At 38.0% G+C, this 20,233-nt stretch overlaps 1 protein-coding gene across 5 annotated transcripts in view; it reads left to right on the top strand.

Moving 5' to 3' along the window:
* The window catches only part of NRG3 (neuregulin 3), a 1,087,509-nt gene that overhangs the window by 1,043,225 nt on the left and 24,051 nt on the right, over positions 1-20,233 (top strand). For all 5 annotated transcript variants that reach the window (XM_025397602.1, XM_025397601.1, XM_025397600.1 and 2 more), the window contains 2 exons: positions 8,588-8,690; positions 16,121-16,247. In XM_025397602.1, coding sequence (XP_025253387.1) covers positions 8,588-8,690; positions 16,121-16,247 — 230 coding nt within the window. The remainder of the gene's footprint in view (positions 1-8,587; positions 8,691-16,120; positions 16,248-20,233) is intronic.

The raw sequence follows: 20,233 nt of genomic DNA, 5'->3' as shown, positions 1-20,233 counted from the left end.
TTTTCCCCATGTAGTCCACTTATATGCACATGCTAAATGTCCTTTGAAAACACCCACACAGACATACCCCAAAATAATGCTTTATTTGGTCTCTAGGTATTCCATATTCCAGTCAAGTTGACAACTAAAATTAGCCATCACACAGAAGGAATAAATTTTAAAATATAGAAGGACGAAAAACTATAATTTATTTGAATTACTTACAATGTGCTATATGCTTAAGAAAAGTTATTTGATATCATTCTCATTATAAACATAAGTGATATCATTGCCTTTACTTAGCTGAGAAAATTGAAGTTTATAAAGGTAAAGTAATATACTTGCAGTCACTCATTTTAAAAGTGACCAAAATTAAAGCCAAATCCAAAATTACCAGACTCTCAGCCCCTTGATTTATGCTGGTTCTTGCATAATACCCTATGAATCAAATGCACTGATAATATACCATCATTGTAGCTACACCTGGGTCTATAAATTCACTTGTAGTCTTTGAGTTTTAATTTCACTCTTGATTTAAACTCAGAATTGCTTTTTTATTTTTGCATGTCCCCAGGCTACATTCGACTAGCTTCAAGTAAAAAACAAAACAAAACAAAAAACATGCTGCATACATGTTATGTGGAAATCATTCATTTTTGTAGGTACAGTCTTATATTTTTGTTTGTTTCATTGGATATTAGTCTCCATAATTTTCATAATTCGTTTTATTTGCAGAAGCAGGGTAGATAGATTATTATATGCAAGTCATGCTTATTCTATTTCAGTCATGAACTGACAATTAAGTAAAATGGAATTCTTTAGAGTTGGCACAACTATTTATTTGCTTCCAAGTTCAATTGGAAAATTTAATGAAGTTGCAAATGTGGGGGTGGAAAGGATGACATTTTTTAAGATGATGGTATGCCTAAACAGGCCTTAACAATACATTTTTTATCTCTTTCATTTGAATCTTTCCACCTTTAAAATGTCAGCCCAAGCCTGCAGGGGCACCTGATTTCCCCTCTCGACTTACCAAGATATGTAGATAATGTGATTTTTTTAGGTTTACTTTCTGTTTTCTATTATGCCAGCCCAAATAAATGCATTAAAAATAAAAATAAACCCTAAGAAGAGATAAAATGTTTGAAAACATTGGTTCCCAACATAATTCCACAGGAAAAAGTACTAGAAAACATGCAATCATATCTTAAGAGAGGATATAGTGCATGGTCTCAGAAAATAGAAGAAATAAAGGAAAATAGGTCCTATAATGTGGGCTCTGTACATGTAGGTTTTGATCCAGATTTGTTTCATCAGGGTTCCATTTGCTTATTAATGATAAAGTACTGCAAGTACCTTTACTGATAGAGAAACAACACAAGTCCCCATGGACTAATTTCAGCTGGCCCTGGAAGCTTCTGCAGCATTTTGGGAGCACCCCAGAAAGTCACAGTATGAAGAATTTTGTGTACATGAACCACCCCTCAGCTTGCTTTTCTGTCTTTGAATTGCCATCAGCACCAAGTGAAGCTAGTCTAGAATATAAAACCAGGCATCATACCAGTGTCAGCATAGAGTATGTTGGTTGGAACAGCACACAAATCCAACACAGAGATAAACAATCAGAATACTTACATATCAGTTGATCATGTTGCTCATGCTCTGAGGCCAGGGGACAAGTGCTTTCACCATTTTCCTTATGGCACTCTGTGCTGTGAAAAGGACTTTGTGAGTGCAGAATCACAGTGAAGAGGCCAAGGTTGGATGAAAAAGCCCCTGTTTTAGCCTATAACAGAATACCACAAAATGGGTAATTTATTTTTAAAAAGAAACTTATTTGGTTCATATTTCTAGAGGCTGGGAAGCCCAAAAGCATAGCACCAGCATCTGATGAGGGCAGTTCTATGGCAGAAGGGGGAAGGCAAGTGAGCTCAGGAGACAGAGAGAGGAAATTGAGCTGAATTCATCCTCTTATCAGGAGCCCACTCTTGTGATCACTAACCCACTCCTGTGATAACTAGTCTACTCTCATGATAACAGCATTAATCCCTTCCTGAGTGGAGTCCTCATTGCCTAATGACCTCATAAAGGCCCCACTTCTTGGTACTGTTACAATGACTATTAAATTTCCAACACAGGAACTTTGAGGAACATATTCAAACCATAGCAGCTCCAAATAGAGAAGCTGGGTGTAGAGTTTAGCAGCGGGTGGGGTCAGGAGCAGATGGTCAACTCAGGAAAGGAGGATGTGTTTAAGCCTAGGAGGACTTGATATGAACACGGACAGATTCTAAGCCTTAAGAACACTCTGGGGTGAGAATTGATGTAACATGAACAATTCTGTAAAGACAGAAATATGCATTTGTTAATTCAAGTAACAAGTCTGAGGTGTCAATGATGTGAGAAGTGCTGCACTAGGTGCTGAGGAGACAGTGATGAGCCAAATGAATAAATTAATGAAGAATATGGTCCCCTGAACCAGTGGAGCTTACAGTGCAAGGCTTTTTGATAGTGCAAGCCTTTTTGAACTAGTGACATTTAATTTGAGATTTAAAAAAAAAGAGTGGGCATTTAAAAGACAAGCAGAAGGCCTGGAGCATTGGCTCACACCTGTAATCCCAGCACTTTGGGAGGCCAAGGCAGGCAGATCACAAGGTCAGGAGATCGAGACCAGCCTGGCCAAGATGGTGAGACCCCGTCTCTACTAAAAATACAAAAATTAGCTGGGCATGGCGGTGCGCACCTGTAGGTACTCGGGAGGCTGAGGCAGGAAAATCACTTGAACCCAAGGCAGGGATGTTGCAGTGAGCAGAGACCATACCACTGCACTCCAGCCTGGTGACAGAGCAGGACTCTGTCTCAAAAACAAACAAACAAAAAAAAAAGCCAACGGAAGAATAAAGCAAACGGCATGTTTCAAGACTCTAAGGACTGAAATGGTAGACATAACAGAAAAAAAGGAGAGTGGTTGATATGGGTGAGCAGTGTCTATCAGGCAGGTCTTTCAGACCACACTAAGAGTTTTAGGTATTATAAGTCAAATAGGAACCCAATAACACACTAAAAATAGAAGACACACACATATTCATTCATATACACGTGTATATATGATTTAATTTGTATATTAAAAGGTTTATATAGCCTGCTACATGGAGAATGGTTTATGGGAGTATAATCATAAAAGAAGACTAAAAGATAAAAAGCTATGTATTATTTCATATTCTGCATATTCTACATATTCTTTGTATATTCTTTTGTACCCTAGGATTAATATTTTTGCAGCTGTAGTTGACATAAGATAAACCACCTGTTTATAATGTATCACTAGATACATTTTTGACATAAGTATTCACCAGTGAAACAACCACTGTAATTGAGACAAATAATATGTCTATAACACCCAAAAATTTCCCCACATTAATTTGTAATCTCCCCTATCAATCCCTACTCCTGACCCCAGGTATCTACATACATGTTTTATGTTATTATAGTTTCCATTGTCTAGAATTTTGAATAAGTGGAATTATACAACATGTACCCTGTTTGTTGTCTGATTTATTGCACTCAGCATATTTATTCTGATATTCTCTCATATTGTAGTTTATATCAATAGTTCATTTCTTTTTACTGCTGAGTACTATTTCATTATATAGAAATATAATAATTTCCTCTAGGATTTTTATGGTATTAGGTCTAACATTTAAGTCTCTAATCCATCTTGAATTAATTTTCGTATAAGGAGTAAGGAAAGGATCCAGTTTCAGCTTTCTACTTATGGCTAGCCAATTTTCCCAGCACCATTTATTAAATAAGGAATCCTTTCCCCATTTCTTGTTTCTCTCAGGTTTGTCAAAGATCAGATGGCTGTAGATGTGTGGTATTATTTCTGAGGACTCTGTTCTGTTCCATTGGTCTATATCTCAAGGATCTAGAACTAGATGTACCATATGACCCAGCCATCCCATTACTGGGTATATACCCAAAGGATTATAAATTATGCTGCTATAAAGACACATGCACACGTATGTTTATTGCAGCACTATTCACAATAGCAAAGACTTGGAATCAGCCCAAATGTCCATCAGTGACAGACTGGATTAAGAAAATGTGGCACATATACACCATGGAATACTATGCAGCCATAAAAAAGGATGAGTTTGTGTCCTTTGTAGGGACATGGATGCAGCTGGAAACCATCATTCTTAGCAAACTATCACAAGAACAGAAAACCAAACACCGCATGTTCTCACTCATAGGTGGGAACTGAACAATGAGATCACTTGGACTCAGGAAGGGGAACATCACACACCGGGGCCTATCATGGGGAGGGGGGAGGGGGGAGGGATTGCATTGGGAGTTATACCTGATGTAAATGACGAGTTGATGGGTGCAGCACACCAACATGGCACAAGTATACATATGTAACAAACCTGCACGTTATGCACATGTACTGTACAACTTAAAATATAATAATAATAAATAAATTTAAAAAAAAAATAAAAGAAATATAATAATTTGATTATCCATTTACCTGTTGATGGATCCTTGGGTTATTTCCAGTTTGGGGGCTATTAAAAATAAAGTTTCTATGAACATTTGGGTACCTAATGAAATTGAACTCCCAATAGTTGTGGGTAATGGAATGGCTAGATCATAAGGTAGGTATATTTTTAACTTTCTGTGAAGCTATTATTGGAAATGGCTATATAATTTTACCTTTCCGTCAGAAGTACATGAGAGTTCTAGTTGCTCACATCCTTTTCACATTTGGTATGGTGAATCTTTAATTTCACCTATTCTAGTGGGGGTGCCATAAATCTCATTATAATTTAAATTGCAATTTCATAATAATGAACAATGTTGGGTATCTTTTTAGGTACTTATTTGTCATCCAGATATCTTTGGGGAAGTGTCTGTTCAACCTCGTTTTGCTCATATTTAAAGGTTTGCTTATCTTATTATTGAGAAGTCATTCTTACAAATTAAAGATACAAGTCCATTATTGAATATATATTTTGCAATTTTTCAGACTATATCTTGCCTTTTGATTTGCATAATGGTGTCTGTGAAGAGCAAATGTTAATGTTGATTGATAAAGTCCATTTTGATTTTGAAATATTTTTTAGTTTGTAGCTTTCATATTTTAGTTAAGAAATCTTTGCCAAATCCATGGCACTAAGATTTTTTTGTATGTTTTCTTCTAATTTTGTAGTTTAAAATTTACATTTACATCTATCATCCTTTTTGGGTGTATATATGTATAGAGTATGAGACTGGGATCCAGGTTCATTTTTGTGGATATGGCTATGTATACTATTGATGCAATGTCATTTTTTGAAAATATTCTTTCACCAATGAATTATGTTGGCATCTTTGTCAAAACCAATTGGCCACATGAGTGTCGAATATTATATTTCCGAACTGTTTTATCTGTTGCAATTATTTGTTTGTCTGTAATTAGGCCAATACCATACTGCTTTGATTACTATAAATTTTATAAGAAATCTTAGAATAAAGTCATGTGATTCCACAACTTTGTTCTCTTGGCTACAGGAACATTGTTCTGGCTACTGTAGATCTTTTGTATTTCCATAAAACATTTAGAATTGGCTTGTCAATTTCTATGACAAGAACAACAAAAACAAAAATGCTTCCTGAGATCTTAATAGCATTGCAATCAATCTGTCTATCATCTTGGGGAGAATTGACATCTTAATAATATCAAGCCTTCTAATCCATAAACATGTTATATCTATTTATTTAGATCTTCTTTTAAGCTTTTCAATGTACAAGACTTGTGTGCCTTTTGTTAAATTGAGCTCTATGTATATTATATGCTTTGATGCTATTGTAAATGACATTTTTGTTTCAAATTTTCTTTGTTGCCATAAAATGATGTGCATTTATTTTTGTATCTCTCTCCTATAACCTTGTATCCTGAAATTTTCCTAAGCTTACTTGATAGTTATACTAGCTCTTTTGTAGATTCCGTCAGTTCTTCTGTATAAATTGTCATGTTGTTTGCAAACAAAGACAACTTTTCTTCTACTTCCCCCAGCCGAATGATTTTTATTCCTATTTTTTCTTGTTACATTAACTAAACCTCTGGCACAGTGTTGACCGGAAGGTATGAGAGTGGATATTCTTGCTTTATTCCTGATCTTAGGGAAAAAGCATTCAGTCTTTCACAGTTAGATATAGGTTTTTTTATAGCTACTCTTTATTAGGTTGAGGAAGTGCCTTCTATTTCTAGGTTTTGAGAGTTTTAATTAAGAATGAATATTAAGTTTTGCTACGTTTTTGCCTCTAATCTAGTTGTTAGATTATCTGCTTAGATGTAAAAATGGTGAATCATATTGATTAATTTTAAAATATTAAACCAACCTTGCATTTTTGTGTATAAACCTTACTTATGATGCACTATACTTTTTATATATGGTTATATTTTATTTCCTAAAATTTATTAAGACTTTTTGCATCTGTGGCAATGAGGGCAATTTATCTGTAATTTTTTGTTAGGTCTTTGTCTTTTTTGGAATCATGATAATACTGGCATCATAAAATGAATTTGAATCTATTGTTTTTCTGTAATTTTCAGTGATGAGAAGCCTCTGATAGGAAAAAATGAACACCAAAGGAATTATTATTTTCTTTAAAAAATAGTGCTTGCTATAATTGAATAATGTTCTAATTTTAGTATGCATGAGAAATACCTGAAAATTTTACTTAAATAGAGATCCTGGCTGGGTATGCTGGCTCACGCCTGTAATCCCAGCACTTTGGGAAGCCAAGGCAGGCAGATCAACTGAGGTCAGGACTTCGAGACCAGTCTGGCCAACATAGTGAAACCCCATCTCTACTAAAAATTCAAAAATTAGCTGAGCATGGCGGCACGTGCCTATAGTCCTAACTACCTGGGAGGCTGAAGCAGGAAGATCACTTGAACCCAGGAGGAAGAGGTTGCAGTAAGCTGGGATCACTCCACTGCACTCCAGCCTGGATGACAGAGCAAGACTCTACATCAAAAAAAAAAAAAAATCCTGATTTAGAAAGAAGGAAACCATAATTGGTATTAACAAAGAAAAACATATCTCCCCAGGTGATTTTTATGTAGATGATTCATATTCTGAGAACTCTTAGTCTGCTCAAAAGTTCTCAAAGTATGTTTCTCTGACCAGTAGCATCAGAATCACCTGGGAACTTTTAAAAAATGCCAATATTCTGTACTCACTCCAGATCTACTAAATTAGTAACTCTGGGGAAAGAAGTAGGTGCAGTCTGTTTTTTAATAGGCTCCAAGGTGACTCCAATGCATTACAATTTGAGAACTATTGTTCTATGTTAATGACACAGAGAGAGAATGTATATGGATGCAATTAATTTTGTATATTTTTAGAATATATATGTGTTAAAAAGTGGGAAATGTCCTCTAAATTGGCTTTTTCTTTCTTATGACCTGTATAGAAGGTCTGAGAGTGAGAGAGGGAAAGGTGTGCCAGGTGTGTGAGTAGTGTGGAGATGATACGGATGATCATTAGGAAAACAGGAAGGCAGGCTGATGAGATTGTTAGTGACTATTAGATGACTACTTAAGCTCTGTGATGCTGTTCTTTATTGGTGTCCATTTGCCCAGTGGTACAGTTTTCTTCCCCAATTCTGAGCTGCCCATAGTAGAGGTATGGAAAAGGCAGTTTCTTGGATTTATGTATATTTATTTTGCCAAATCGGTGAAGGGAAGATGAAAGGGATAAAGTAAATAAGAGTATTTGCAAGAGAGTAAATGACTGTAGTCATGGACCATGGTCACTGTCCTGTATCAACAGAAAGATGAAGACAAGAGGAGGATAATTAACAGAGAAACTACTGGGATCTGTGGATACAAAGTCTTGATAAGATGGAAGAATTGTTTAGGTAGATACAGGTTAGGAAAGGACTTAGATGTATAAATGGTAGTGGCTAGAGAGTGAAATGTTTGTTTCTGAATTATTGTCTTTTTTGTGATAAGCTACAAGGTATGACCTTGGTAACAGAGACTGAATTCTGTGCCAAATCATGGTATTGAGAAGGACAGAGACTGGGTGAATAAAATACTTACATGCCTATTGATTTTTTCTTCATGAGTGCTGTCAATCATAGTGATAGTAGGATGAATGGGAGGCTGACAGTCAAGGACTAAATCAGAATCAGAAAACACAGGGGCATCCGCACCACGGAAGGTAAATTGGAAGGCATCAGTGGCACAGGAAAGCTCAGAAGCACCTGGGTTTGTTTCTCTAGCGGATTAATTTGTACCCTACCACAATTTCACACACTTAGGTAACCAGTAAATCCTAGTCATAGAATGTCTGTGGATAATAAATTTGTAATCGCAGTATATGAGTATGAGTTCTGATGTAGCCATGCAGATAAAAAAAATAGCACCCAGTTATCCTATAGAACTTTGCAAATAAATTGAATCATAATAATTTCCTCGTTTTATTCCCTGTTTATGACAGAAACAAAAAAGTTGGCTTTGACAGATTCCTACCAGCTCAGAAGTACATGGATGAAGATTGTTGCTGATGTGCCCTGCTAGCATCCATTCTAATTTTGTTTTTCAAATTCACAGAGAGTGAAGAAGTTTATCAAAGGCAGGTGCTGTCAATTTCATGTATCATCTTTGGAATTGTCATCGTGGGCATGTTCTGTGCAGCATTCTACTTCAAAAGCAAGTAAGACCATTTCTCTCAAGTATTTAAAGTTTACTTTTCGAGAAAGCACTTTCTGTTACTTTGAGTTCTCGGTCTGTGCGCCACACAGAGGGAACCTGTGGAAATAGGTCTAGCAAGAATCTGCAAGTGCCTTAGAACCTTTTTGTAAATTGCGGTGAGTGTGTACAGGCATGTGCCTGCGTGTATGTGATGTGTGTGTGCACACATGTGTGCGCGGTTTATCTTTGATGCACATACTGATCATTCCTCTCAGTGATCACGAACATTCTATGTTCTTTGCACTGATTAACCACTTGCCGGTATTAAAGGCTTGGTGTCTGCCTGTCACTAAGGGCTAACTCTTCTGAAGAGAGGGGTCACTGCTATGAACCTACACATTATCAACCATTATCTATCTATTTATGAAAAAACAATTCAATTTTTCATACAGATTTTAGGCAAATATGGAACATAAATACTAAAAAATATACTTCAGTTTACCAATTGATATGCATATGTTGAATATGCCCTAAAGTTATCTTGCTGAGAAATTAGACCTTCTTCAGATGAAGGTGTTTATGTTTACTAGAAATAGATATAGGCCAGGTGTGGTGGCTCAGCCTGTAATCCCAGCACGTTGAGAGGCCGAGGCAGGTGCATCACCTGAGGTCAGGAGTTCGAGACCAGCCTGACCAATACGGTGAAACCGCATCTCTACGAAAAATACAAAAATTAGTCGGCCGTGGTGGTGTGCGACTGTACTCTCAGCTTCTCGGGAGGCTGAGACGGGAGAATTGCCTGAACCTAGGAGGCGGAATTTGCAGTGAGCCCAGATCACGCCGCTGCACTCCAGCCTGGGGGACAGAGGGAAACTCCATCTCAAAAGAAAAAAAAAAAGAAAGTAGATATAAACATATCTCTGTGTGCGTGTGTGTGTGTGTGTGTGTGTGTATGTGTGTGTGCGTGTGTGTATTTTTCCAAATGAACTCTGGTAGAGGTAGTTTATTTATTAAAAGGATATAATCTGCACTTAAAATAAGAAATGCAGATAAAAACATTAGCCCCATGGTTTCTTGAGCCTTAAGAATTTGGCAGATTTTATTTCTATAGCTTGTCTGAAATTCAAGCCAATGTGTAATTGTTTTTCTGAGTGGACCTATAAGTTTTTACCCATTCGCTCTTCTAATACGGGATTAATTTCCAGGTATAGTTTGTGATACCTGTCTGCATGTTTTCTGTGTTGATTCTCAAAGAGAACTGATTATGATTTTTTAAAATAACATAAACTCAAGCATCAATTCAGAATTAGGAACCATTATTTTTCTCATAAACTATTTCAGAATGTTTTTAGATATTTAGAACTGTTGCCAAAATAGTACAGAGAGTTTCCATATACTTAAACCAAAGTTCCTCTATTATTAATGGCTTACATTTGCATGGTACCTTTGTCAGAATTAATGGAACAATATTGATATTGTATTACTAACTAAAGTCTGTATTTTCAGATTTCCTTAGTATTTACCTAAGGTCCTTTTGTTAATGCCAGGGCCCCATCCTTACCATATGATATTAGCTGTTAATTCTCCTAGGCAACTCTTGGATGTGACAGTTGTAACTATCAATTTCTGAGCACTTACTCTTTGCCAGGCACACTGGGCTTTTAATGTATTAACTTCCAAACACCACAGCAATCAGAGTTGTCCATTATTGCTGCATTTTTCAAATAATGCCAGAATCTATTTTAAAATATTTATTTTTCAAAGTCATAAAGAAGAAAATTACAGATAGGTTCTTTAATCTTAGCAGTTCTAGGTTAAATCACATGCTCTAAACCTCTATACCATATTGTTTCACATAGTCCTTTTGCTAGATGGTGGAGCTGCGCAGAGTGGGTTAGGAGTTACCCTCTTTTGTACAGCCCATAGCACTTTATGTTCTGTAAGGTTGCCATCTGGCATAACGGTCAGGGTTGTACACTAATGAGTCATACTTGGATTCAAATCTTCAAGCTGTCATTATTATATTTGATTAGGCAAATTATATTGTGTCTCTTAGCGTTGGTTCCCTTTGTGGTAAAATATGAACAAATATAATATCTACCTTTTAGAATTTTGCTAAGGATTAAATGCAACCATGGTCGGGTGCAATGGCTCATGCCTGTAATCCCAGCACTTTGGGAGGATGAGGCGGGAGGATCACTTGAGGTCAGGAGTTTGAGACCAGCCTGGCCAACATGGTGAAATTCCATGTCTGCTAAAATACAAAAATTAGCCAGGCATGGTGGCGGACACCTGTAATCCCAGCTACTCAGGAGACTGAGGCACGAGAATGACTTGAACCTGGGAGGTGGAGGTTTCAGTGAGCCACAATTGCACCACTGCACTCCAACCTGGGCAACAGAGTAAGATTCAGTATCCCAAAAAAAAAAAAAAAAAAAAATGCAATCACAATGTAAAGGGCATAACAAAGTGTTTAAAAGAGTAACTACCCAATGGAACCTTGCTGTTGTTGACACCCATGGTTTTCCACACCAGGACTTGGTGGCTGGGTAGCTATAAAGTTAGCAGCCTCCCCTGGAGCACGAGAATGGTAATCACACTCAGCAGGGCGGTAATTAGAAGGGTCTCCCTGCTAGAACTTTGTACAAAAAAGAAATTCCGTACTTAACAATAACCAAATTACAATGAAGAAGCAGTTATTTTTACAGTATAATGTGTAGTTGTCCCACATTTAAATGAAAGACAGGTCATGGTAATTATGAGAGCAAACAGCTGGATTACCAGGGGACTTCCATCTCTGGGGCTGTCAGTGTCTCACTCTGGGCTGCAAGTGGGCTTGGAGATCAACATCTCCTCACACTCAGTGGGGCTCCTACTATCACTCCTCCCACTTTGGGGCTCAGTGAGGGGTCAAAGCGTTTACTGAAAACAGTGTTCAACATCAGATTCATTAGGGTAGGCTCAGAGGACTGCACCGAAGCTGGACAACCAAGCGGGGCATTGTTGTCTTTCTATCTACCAGCCTAGGACACAGTTTTATTTAAAAAATGAATCAATTAATAACTAAAGGTAAAAATAATAAAGTGATATAAATGGAAGTATTTTTCAGCTGGAATTGGATGAGCTATATGTTCTTCATGAGAGACCTAGGGTGCATTTCTTCTTCTAGTACCATTTTCAGGCTTGGTCTCCCTTTAATTTTCTTTGCTTGAGAGAAATGCCACAACCTTACCAAACACCTAATTTATATTGCTAAAAGCAATTATCAATTTTCATAAAACCCTGGCACAAGTTTTGTGTGTGTGTGTGTGTGTGTGTGTGTGTGTGTGTGTGTGTATGTGTGTGAATTCGTGGATTTCTAATTCCTTTCCCAAAACCTTGGGCAGAACAGAATATCCAGACTCTACCTTGACCTTCCCTTACTTTCACTCATAAAGGAAAGTAGTTTATATGTATATACTTTTTTTACTTTAGCTTAGAAGCCCCAATCTTCCAGGATTCTAAGGCCTCTCTATCATTGATATTCAAATAAATTCACCTGAACCTCCATTCGATATACTGGGATGTACAGTTTCTGCCCAGAGGGAGTTGAGACTTACCCCAAAGCTCTCTTGATCATTTGTCTTCTACTTCTGATAATCACTTAGATCTTTCATTTATGATTCTTTTTCCATTCCCTTGTCACCTTTGGCATGGCATGACTTCATCAGAAAGAATATTGCAGAAAATTGTATATCTGAGGAAAGATGGAAGGTAGGTGACATGATGAGGAATAAGTAAGAAACATCTTGAATTTAGAGGATTTTTTGACAGAGTTAACTGAACCCCTAGTAACTCTAAAAAACAGTGAAAGAAATTCTCTTCACTCCCAATAAGCTCATATATTCCTATACATAGTTAATGGAACTGTTAATTGAGTCTTTCAGGTCTGGCCAATGTGGCTCACTCAACAACTATAAATTATTCAAGGTTTTCTCTTTACTTTCAACTTACATAGTTAAGAATGATGGGGATGAGTATTAGAGTGCTTAGTAGAGCTTGGAAATACAAAACATGATTCAACTCTAAAACTACAATTGAAATAGGAGTGGAGATGTTTCACAAATGGGAAAAAAGAGGAGGATAAAGAAGAAACTGGTGTTATCAGTAAAACGTAGACATGGTTACAACCTGCCCCTGACTATAGGTCATCAACCCCCTGAAATAAGAGATTTTAGATCCCAAGAAAAGCCTCTTACCAGCAGACACTCTGATGCAGTGCTACGATCTTCTTCAGATATGGAAGATTTAGTCCCCAGGTTTGCCAGCAAACACCCATGAAGAGTCACCTTTTTCAATCTCATGTTCCATTCTGGGATTGTTTATCTCCAATGATGCATCAATATGAGGCTCTGAAGACCTAGACCTTTTCCCCAATTTCAGAGGCAAGACCATGCCAGCTTCAGAGCTCCCTGTGGGGTTTGCTGAGGTTTTCTCTGAGACTGCATCACATTCCAACTTCTCCCCAGCCCAATTCTGCTTCCATTTCTTCCCTTTGCTTCCACAGGTGTTGATACCCAGAGCTCTCCCTAACAAAAGTCCTCTATGCTGTCTTTATCCCAGGGTCTGCCTTCCCAGGAGCCCAATCTGCAACAAGGCAAATAATGCCAACAATGGATTCATGGTGTCTACTATTCTGCAACTTACATCTTATTTCTTTCTAATGCATTGCACCAAAGAAACTTGAAACTCAATGGACTGTAAAGTTTCCACACTGACACTCTTGGGCTGGTAGTATTCCGGTGTACAATGCATGCATCATGTCTTCCCCAGAGCAATGCCTCTCATGAGAGAGCTAATGGTATTGCAATCAGCTGCTGATTGTTTACTCTGTTCCCATTTGCTGGGGGAAAGAGGAAAGAGCAAAAAAGCGTGTGCTTGTGAGACAGGAGGGATGGTAGATAGGCAGAGGCAGGCTCAGAATGGAAGGACCCCTTATCTTGGAATATTACTGAGTCAGGACTTGAGTGAAAAAAGACTAAAGGTAGGCAAATTATAAAAGGATTTAGGAAACGCAGTCTGATGTTGGATATTGTATAAAGAAAATTCCTTTACAAGTTTATACTTCCAGGGCTCTGAATTAGATTATTGAAAAAGTCATTAAGTGTTTCTGATTTTATCCCATTAGAGTAATGGAATCCTTGCTCTGCGACGTGCACTCTTACTTTTTCAGGATGATTTACCCGACTAGAACCTCCTGATTTCCCCTTTTTGTGTGTGTGAATGAATCCCTGATAAAATCTTGTGGCTGTAACATGCTCCTTAAAATGCCAATATGATAGATTTATTTTTAACAATAAGCCATAGATTAGCTGTTAGGAAGCAAATAGATTATTACAACAGGATTAAAGCAACTAAGAGTGCTAGAGATAAAAGTCTCCCAAATAATTGGAAAGATAAAAAGAAATATCTTAAAAAACAGAGCTACATCACATTCATATTATAAATTCAAAATGGGTAATGAAGCTCAAAGCCTCCAAAGCTTGTAGCAAGTGCTGGTGAATTGCTTGGGAAGACACAACTAGTGTAATCTTTTATCTTTGGGTCAGTGTTCTGATTCTTCTGCAGCTTCTGCCCACAAGACTGAGCTTGCTTGATGACATCGGGAAAGAGATGAACACTTTGTTTGTGCCCCCACATGCAGCCACCACAGTGTCCGTGGAAGATAGCTTTTATGAACCTAATTTAAAGAGGACGAAATGGAGGCTCCACAAGTTTAGGAAATTATTAGGGTAGCAAAACTAGTGGGTGGCAGAGTGGGATTCAAATCCCAGTCCCTATGATACAAGAAGCCATGCTGTATACTGTGCTACCTGACTGGAGAAGTTCATTGCCAAGACTGGCCATATACTCCACTGATGGCTGTATCTTTGTCAGAGACCTTGGAGGACAGGCAAAATTCAACGGCATGATTCTATTGGGAAAGTTGTCAGAATCAAAATGGAGTCATTTGTGTTAATAACCCTGAAAAATAGAGCCGGAGAAGGCCATGAAGGGAGCGGTCCAATGGGCAAATGCCTGATTACAAGAGCTGTCACAAAAGACTCTGCAAAAAACCACAGCTTTGCATGAAGACAATTGCAGCCTTAGACACACATGAAAATACTTCTGCAAGGACATCTGCCCAGCAACTGCCTGTCCACCCTTGGACTGGCACCATCCTTTCTATTGATCCTTGTAGCCAGAGATAATTATCTCAAATCACTTGTATACCTCATGTTTCCTGTCTTCCTAGTAATAAAAGCTAGTTTCCTATATCGTGTGTATTCCCATTGCAACACTTATTTCCACATAAATGTTTTCTTTTACAGAGTCTCCATGTTTGTTATTTAGGTCAACACTGCAAAGAGGTATACGTGTGTGTGTGTGTGTGTGTGTGTGTGTGTGTGTGTGTGTGTTTAATGGGTACCAAGTCTATGCTGATTTCTGTGAAGCTTCTGGGACAGAGCTGCTGCTAAGGCAGTGGTTTGTCTCATCCTTCTGGTATAGGCGCTGAGTGACCCAGACAACAGTCATTCCACATGTGCACACAGGAGCACGTTACTTGAAGTCGAGAACCCTAGAGCAGTTTCAACCATTTCACTCAGAAACAGTGGGACCGTGAACACATGGCTTGGCAGTTCTGAGTGGTTGTTGAAGAGTGTAAACTATGCAGGCAGGTTGGCTGGACTGAGATCCAATCTCTGCCACTCACTGACTATGTGACTTCAAACAAATGGCTTAATTTCTCTGTGCTTCAGTTCTCATCTACTGAATGGGTATAGCATTATGGCCTCATTATGTAGAATTATCATGAAAAATATGTGAAATGATACATGTAAAGAACTTAAAACCATGTGTGACACATTACTGTATAACTACTAGCTCTTTAAGAGTTAACTATTTTTAATATTTGGGCTCTTGGTAACAATAAATGAGCTATTTCTAAATTGTAAAAGAAAGAAAATATACACATTATAGTATATAGTCAAGTCGTGCAATTAAGCCAAACATATTTGAATTGTACAAATATAAATGTAACTCTACAAATATGTCATATGTACCTGCTAAGCCCAAGTCTTAATTATTTTCCTCTAGTCACTTTCCCATAGTATTTCCAGTTCTTCGCAGCTAAAACTCAGGCTTAGAGACTCCCTGCATCTATGGGGGCCAGGGCAATGCACTAAATGTTTGTCTGCTTTTGGGGTGCCATTGAATGTGAATTCCTAGAGAATATGGATGATATCAGGCTATCGCTAAACTGGAAGCATTTCTTGGTGGGGTTGGAAATGAGAGAAGGGTTCTCTTTGTTAGCTGAGTTTATTTAACTTTAGCAAATAACAAATATAGACATTAGGAGTGAATGAAGCCCTGAAAGTAGGAGTTGAATAAATTCATGCAAATATTTGTACACATGTTTATTTATGCCCGCAGGAAACAAGCTAAACAAATCCAAGAGCAGCTGAAAGTGCCACAAAATGGTAAAAGCTACAGTCTCAAAGCATCCAGCACAATGGCAAAGTCAGAGAACTTGGTGAAGAGCCATGTCCAGCTACAAAATGTAAGTGACATGTCTACACACCTCCTCCTGCAGCCTACCTCAGTGCTTCCAGTCCAGAGATGTTGGGAATCTGGGATCAGATTTGTATATATTTTTCAGAGCTTTATAGGGTTTTGCTTAAATCGTCTTACAATTCTGGGCTGGGAGGTATGCACACATGCATGTATGTATGCATCGGATAAAAGACAAGTTAAATTTCAGCTCTTGATTACAATCTGTAATATAAACTAATCTCTGGTAAAAATAAGAGCTTCAGTTGTTTGTCCCGTGAACACTTGTCGAATCCTTAGTTTGTGCCAGAAGATGTGACACCAAGGATACAATGTCCCTTGCCATAAGGGAAGTTCTGTGTAGGAAGAAACACAGAAAACCCCAGAATCAGCAGAAGTGAGTTCTGAGATAGTTGTTGTTGCAGCAGAGGTTGGACAAGAGGAAGCCAGTGGGAGGTGGATGGAGGTAGACTTAGGGGCTGCCTCACAACAGAGTCAGGCTCGGACTTGGTTTGGAAGGACATGAAAAGTTTTATAGAGAGTCAAAGGGCTAAGAGCTAGACACCAGAACATACAGGAAGAATAAAGCCATAGAATCCCAAAAATGCATGTTATGTTCAGAGAACTCTGAGTTAAGGGTGTGAGAAGAATCAAAGATGAGAAGTAGAGTTTCAGAATCAATCCTTCTAATTCCAGGCCTTACGGAGATACCAGAACTTGAAGTTAAATGCAAACTCTTTGCCTCTTACACTTTTTGTAAGGCAGTTTTAATCATTACTGAGCTATATTGCGAAACACTAAATTAAAGACAAGAGAATACTGTGTAATACATAGAGATATATTCTTCTTAGGGTAGCAATTCTTTGACCCCACACAGCATTGCACTTTCAGAATCTGAGGCATAAAACAAAAGAACAAAGGCCACTGCATAAACCTAGCATTTGAGTATAATAGGCAATCATCCAGGACACATTCACACCCCTCCAAATGCTTAAATCACTGAAAATTTATACATCACTGGTGATTCTAAGAAATCGTTACCCAAAAAGTCACTATTATGATATCCATAACAGATGTACTCAAATGGTTTAACACGGAATTCATAAATCAGAATCTCTTCCCAGCCAAGTTTTGTTAAACTTTTATTCATGGCAATGTGCAGGAATTGTTCACTTCAGAAACACAGCGAATGGTTTTACTATTGATTTCTAATGAATGTAATCCCACCACTGTAAAACAACCACAGTGATGGAGGGTTTCATTCTTTAGCAACTGGTTATGTCAAAGATAAACAAAGCCAGACACTAGTTAAAGTGATGAGGACAGATTCTAATCAGCACTATATTAGTGGAATAGTGGAATAGTTGAACTGAACTTCAATTTGTACAGAAGTGGCTGGGCATTTTTTTTTTTTTCTTTTTTGAGACGCAGTCTCACTCTGTCGCCCAGGCTGGAGTGCAGTGGCGCGATCTCGGCTCACTGCAAGCTCCGCCTCCCGGATTTGTGCCATTCTCCTGCCTCAGCCTCCCGAGTAGCTGAGCCTACAGGCGCCCGCCACCATGCCTGGCTAATTTTTTTTGTATTTTTAGTAGAGACGGGGTTTCACCAAGTTAGCCAGGATGGTCTCGATCTCCTGACCTTGTGATCCGCCCGCCTCGGCCTCCCAAAGTGCTGGGATTACAGGTGTGAGCCACTGCGCCCGGCTTTTTTTTTTTTTTTTTTTTGTGAGAAATAAAGAAGTGAAATTATATTTGTTTGTAGATGACATGATCTTCTGTGTAGAAAATCCAAAGAGTCAACCAAAATACTGCTGGAATTAATAAACACATTCAGTGGATTTGCAGAATACAATATCAGCACCAAAAATTAGTTGAATTTCCAGACATTAACAATAAACAATTTTAAAAGAAAATTAAGAACACACTTCCATTTGCTAGAGAACTTAAAGTAAGAAATGCTTAGGTATAAACGTAAAAAGGTGAGAAGTTTGTACCTTGAAATCTACAAACTTTGATCAAAATGATTAAAAACATATATAAATAGAGATACAACCCATATTGATGGATTGGAAAAAATAATATTGTTAAATGATTATATAACCCAATGTGGTTTAAATTCAACACAACACCCATAAAAATCCCTATCAGTTTTTGTTAAAGAAACAAATTAATATAAATGCATTGTCTCATTTAGTCCTAACAACAACTAATGTATACCCACAAATGTGCAGAAAATAGAAATGAGGTTTGGAGCTTGAGAAAGTTATGTCTGTCAGACAGCTAGTAAGTAGCTGAAAGACAAACCAACATCCTTATAACTCAGTGGTTCTCAACAGAAGGCAATTTGCCCACCATCCCTTGACATTTGGCAAAGTCTGAAAACACTGTCTATTACGCGCTGGGAGAAGAACGCTACAGGCATCTAGTGGGTAGCGGTCATTGGCGCTAATGAACATCCTTCAATGCACAATAACCTCCCTCCACAGAAGATTATCCTTCCCAAAATGTCAAAAGTGGTAACGAAGTTCACAGTCCATGCTCAAGTTTCAAATGGGACCATTGGGAAATTCTGAACACCAAGTTCCATCACCAAGCTTCCCACTGCAGGCGTTTATTTCCATTACACAGGGGGTGACAGGTTATTCAGGCATATTTCATCCTTAGAAGAGAAAATTTTCTACTTGCTTACCATATCAGACAAATCTGTCTTTGTTTTATCTTGAAGCTCATGTTAATTACTTGAAATTCTTTGCAAATTGCAGTGTTTAACAAATGAATTGTCTGGCTCTGGCATTCCCTTAAGTTCATTAAACATTCATGGAAATGGGTTTCACTTTATAGTCATCTAACAAGATGCAAAACACCTTGTCAAGTGAAGCAACACGATACTCTGGAAACACTTGACTCCGACGCTGCAGAACTGGAGTAGATTACCCTCCCTGAGAAGCATCTAGTCCCTACCATTTTTTTAAAAAGCAAATAAAGCATCTGTGAGTAAAGATGAACTCACCTCCTTTGCTGTGTCTCAGGTAAGAAAGAGCTAAGGATAGAATTATAACCTCTAGAACCTTGAAGGCAAAGGAGTGAAACTTCTCAGCCTGGTTTAGGAATCAGAAAATAAAGTCATCAAAAGAGAAAATCTGTTCTCTCTTGAAATCAAGAGAAAACATTCACAACTGAAAAATGAAAGAAGAAAATTATACACCCTTCACACCTTTTTTTTTTTTTTAATCAGTAACCATTTTAAGAAAGATAGGTTTATGGGGGAGGTAACATTAAATGAGAAAGAACTGGAAGATAATACTTGCATGCTAAAGAGGAATAATAAGAATTTAATGCCTAGGCCAGGCACAGTGACTCATGACTGTAATCCCAGCACTTTGGGAGGCCAAAGCGGGTGGATCACCTGAGGTCGGGAGTTCAAGACCACCCTGGCCAACATGGTGAAACCCCATCTCTATTAAAAATACAGAAATTAGCCAGGCGTGGTGGTGGGTGCCTGTAATTCCAGCTACTCGGGAGGTTGAGGCAGGAGAATTGCTTGAACCCGGGAGGCAGAGGTTGCAGTGAGCCGAGACCATGCCACTGCACTCCAGCCTGGGTAACAAGAGTGAGACTCAGTCTCCAGAAAAAAAAAAAAAAAAAAGGTTTAGGGCCAAAAAGCTCAAAAAAAAAAAAGAGTTTAGTGTGTAACAAAGCGTTAAAAATCGGTGAAAAGGCCCTTATTTATCCAGTAATGTTTACTGAACTCTGGTAAAGCCCACACTTCTCTGTGTTGGGTACTGCAGGGATAGCTTTGAATACAAACAGAAATGATTCCTCACCTCAGGATGCTCAAAAGTTAGTGGAGAGAAAAATGTGCAAGCATATAATATCTTTATTATATAGATATATTAAATCAAAGTACCATCAGATAATGGAAAACGACTTCTGAATTTGACTAGAGGAATCTCAAATCTACCTAGAAGACGTCACATGTGAATTGAGTTGTTGGCCT

This window comes from Theropithecus gelada, chromosome 9 (genome assembly GCF_003255815.1).
Source record: "Theropithecus gelada isolate Dixy chromosome 9, Tgel_1.0, whole genome shotgun sequence".
NCBI classification, from domain to species: Eukaryota; Metazoa; Chordata; class Mammalia; order Primates; family Cercopithecidae; genus Theropithecus; species Theropithecus gelada.
This window is presented reverse-complemented; position numbering and strand designations above follow the sequence as displayed.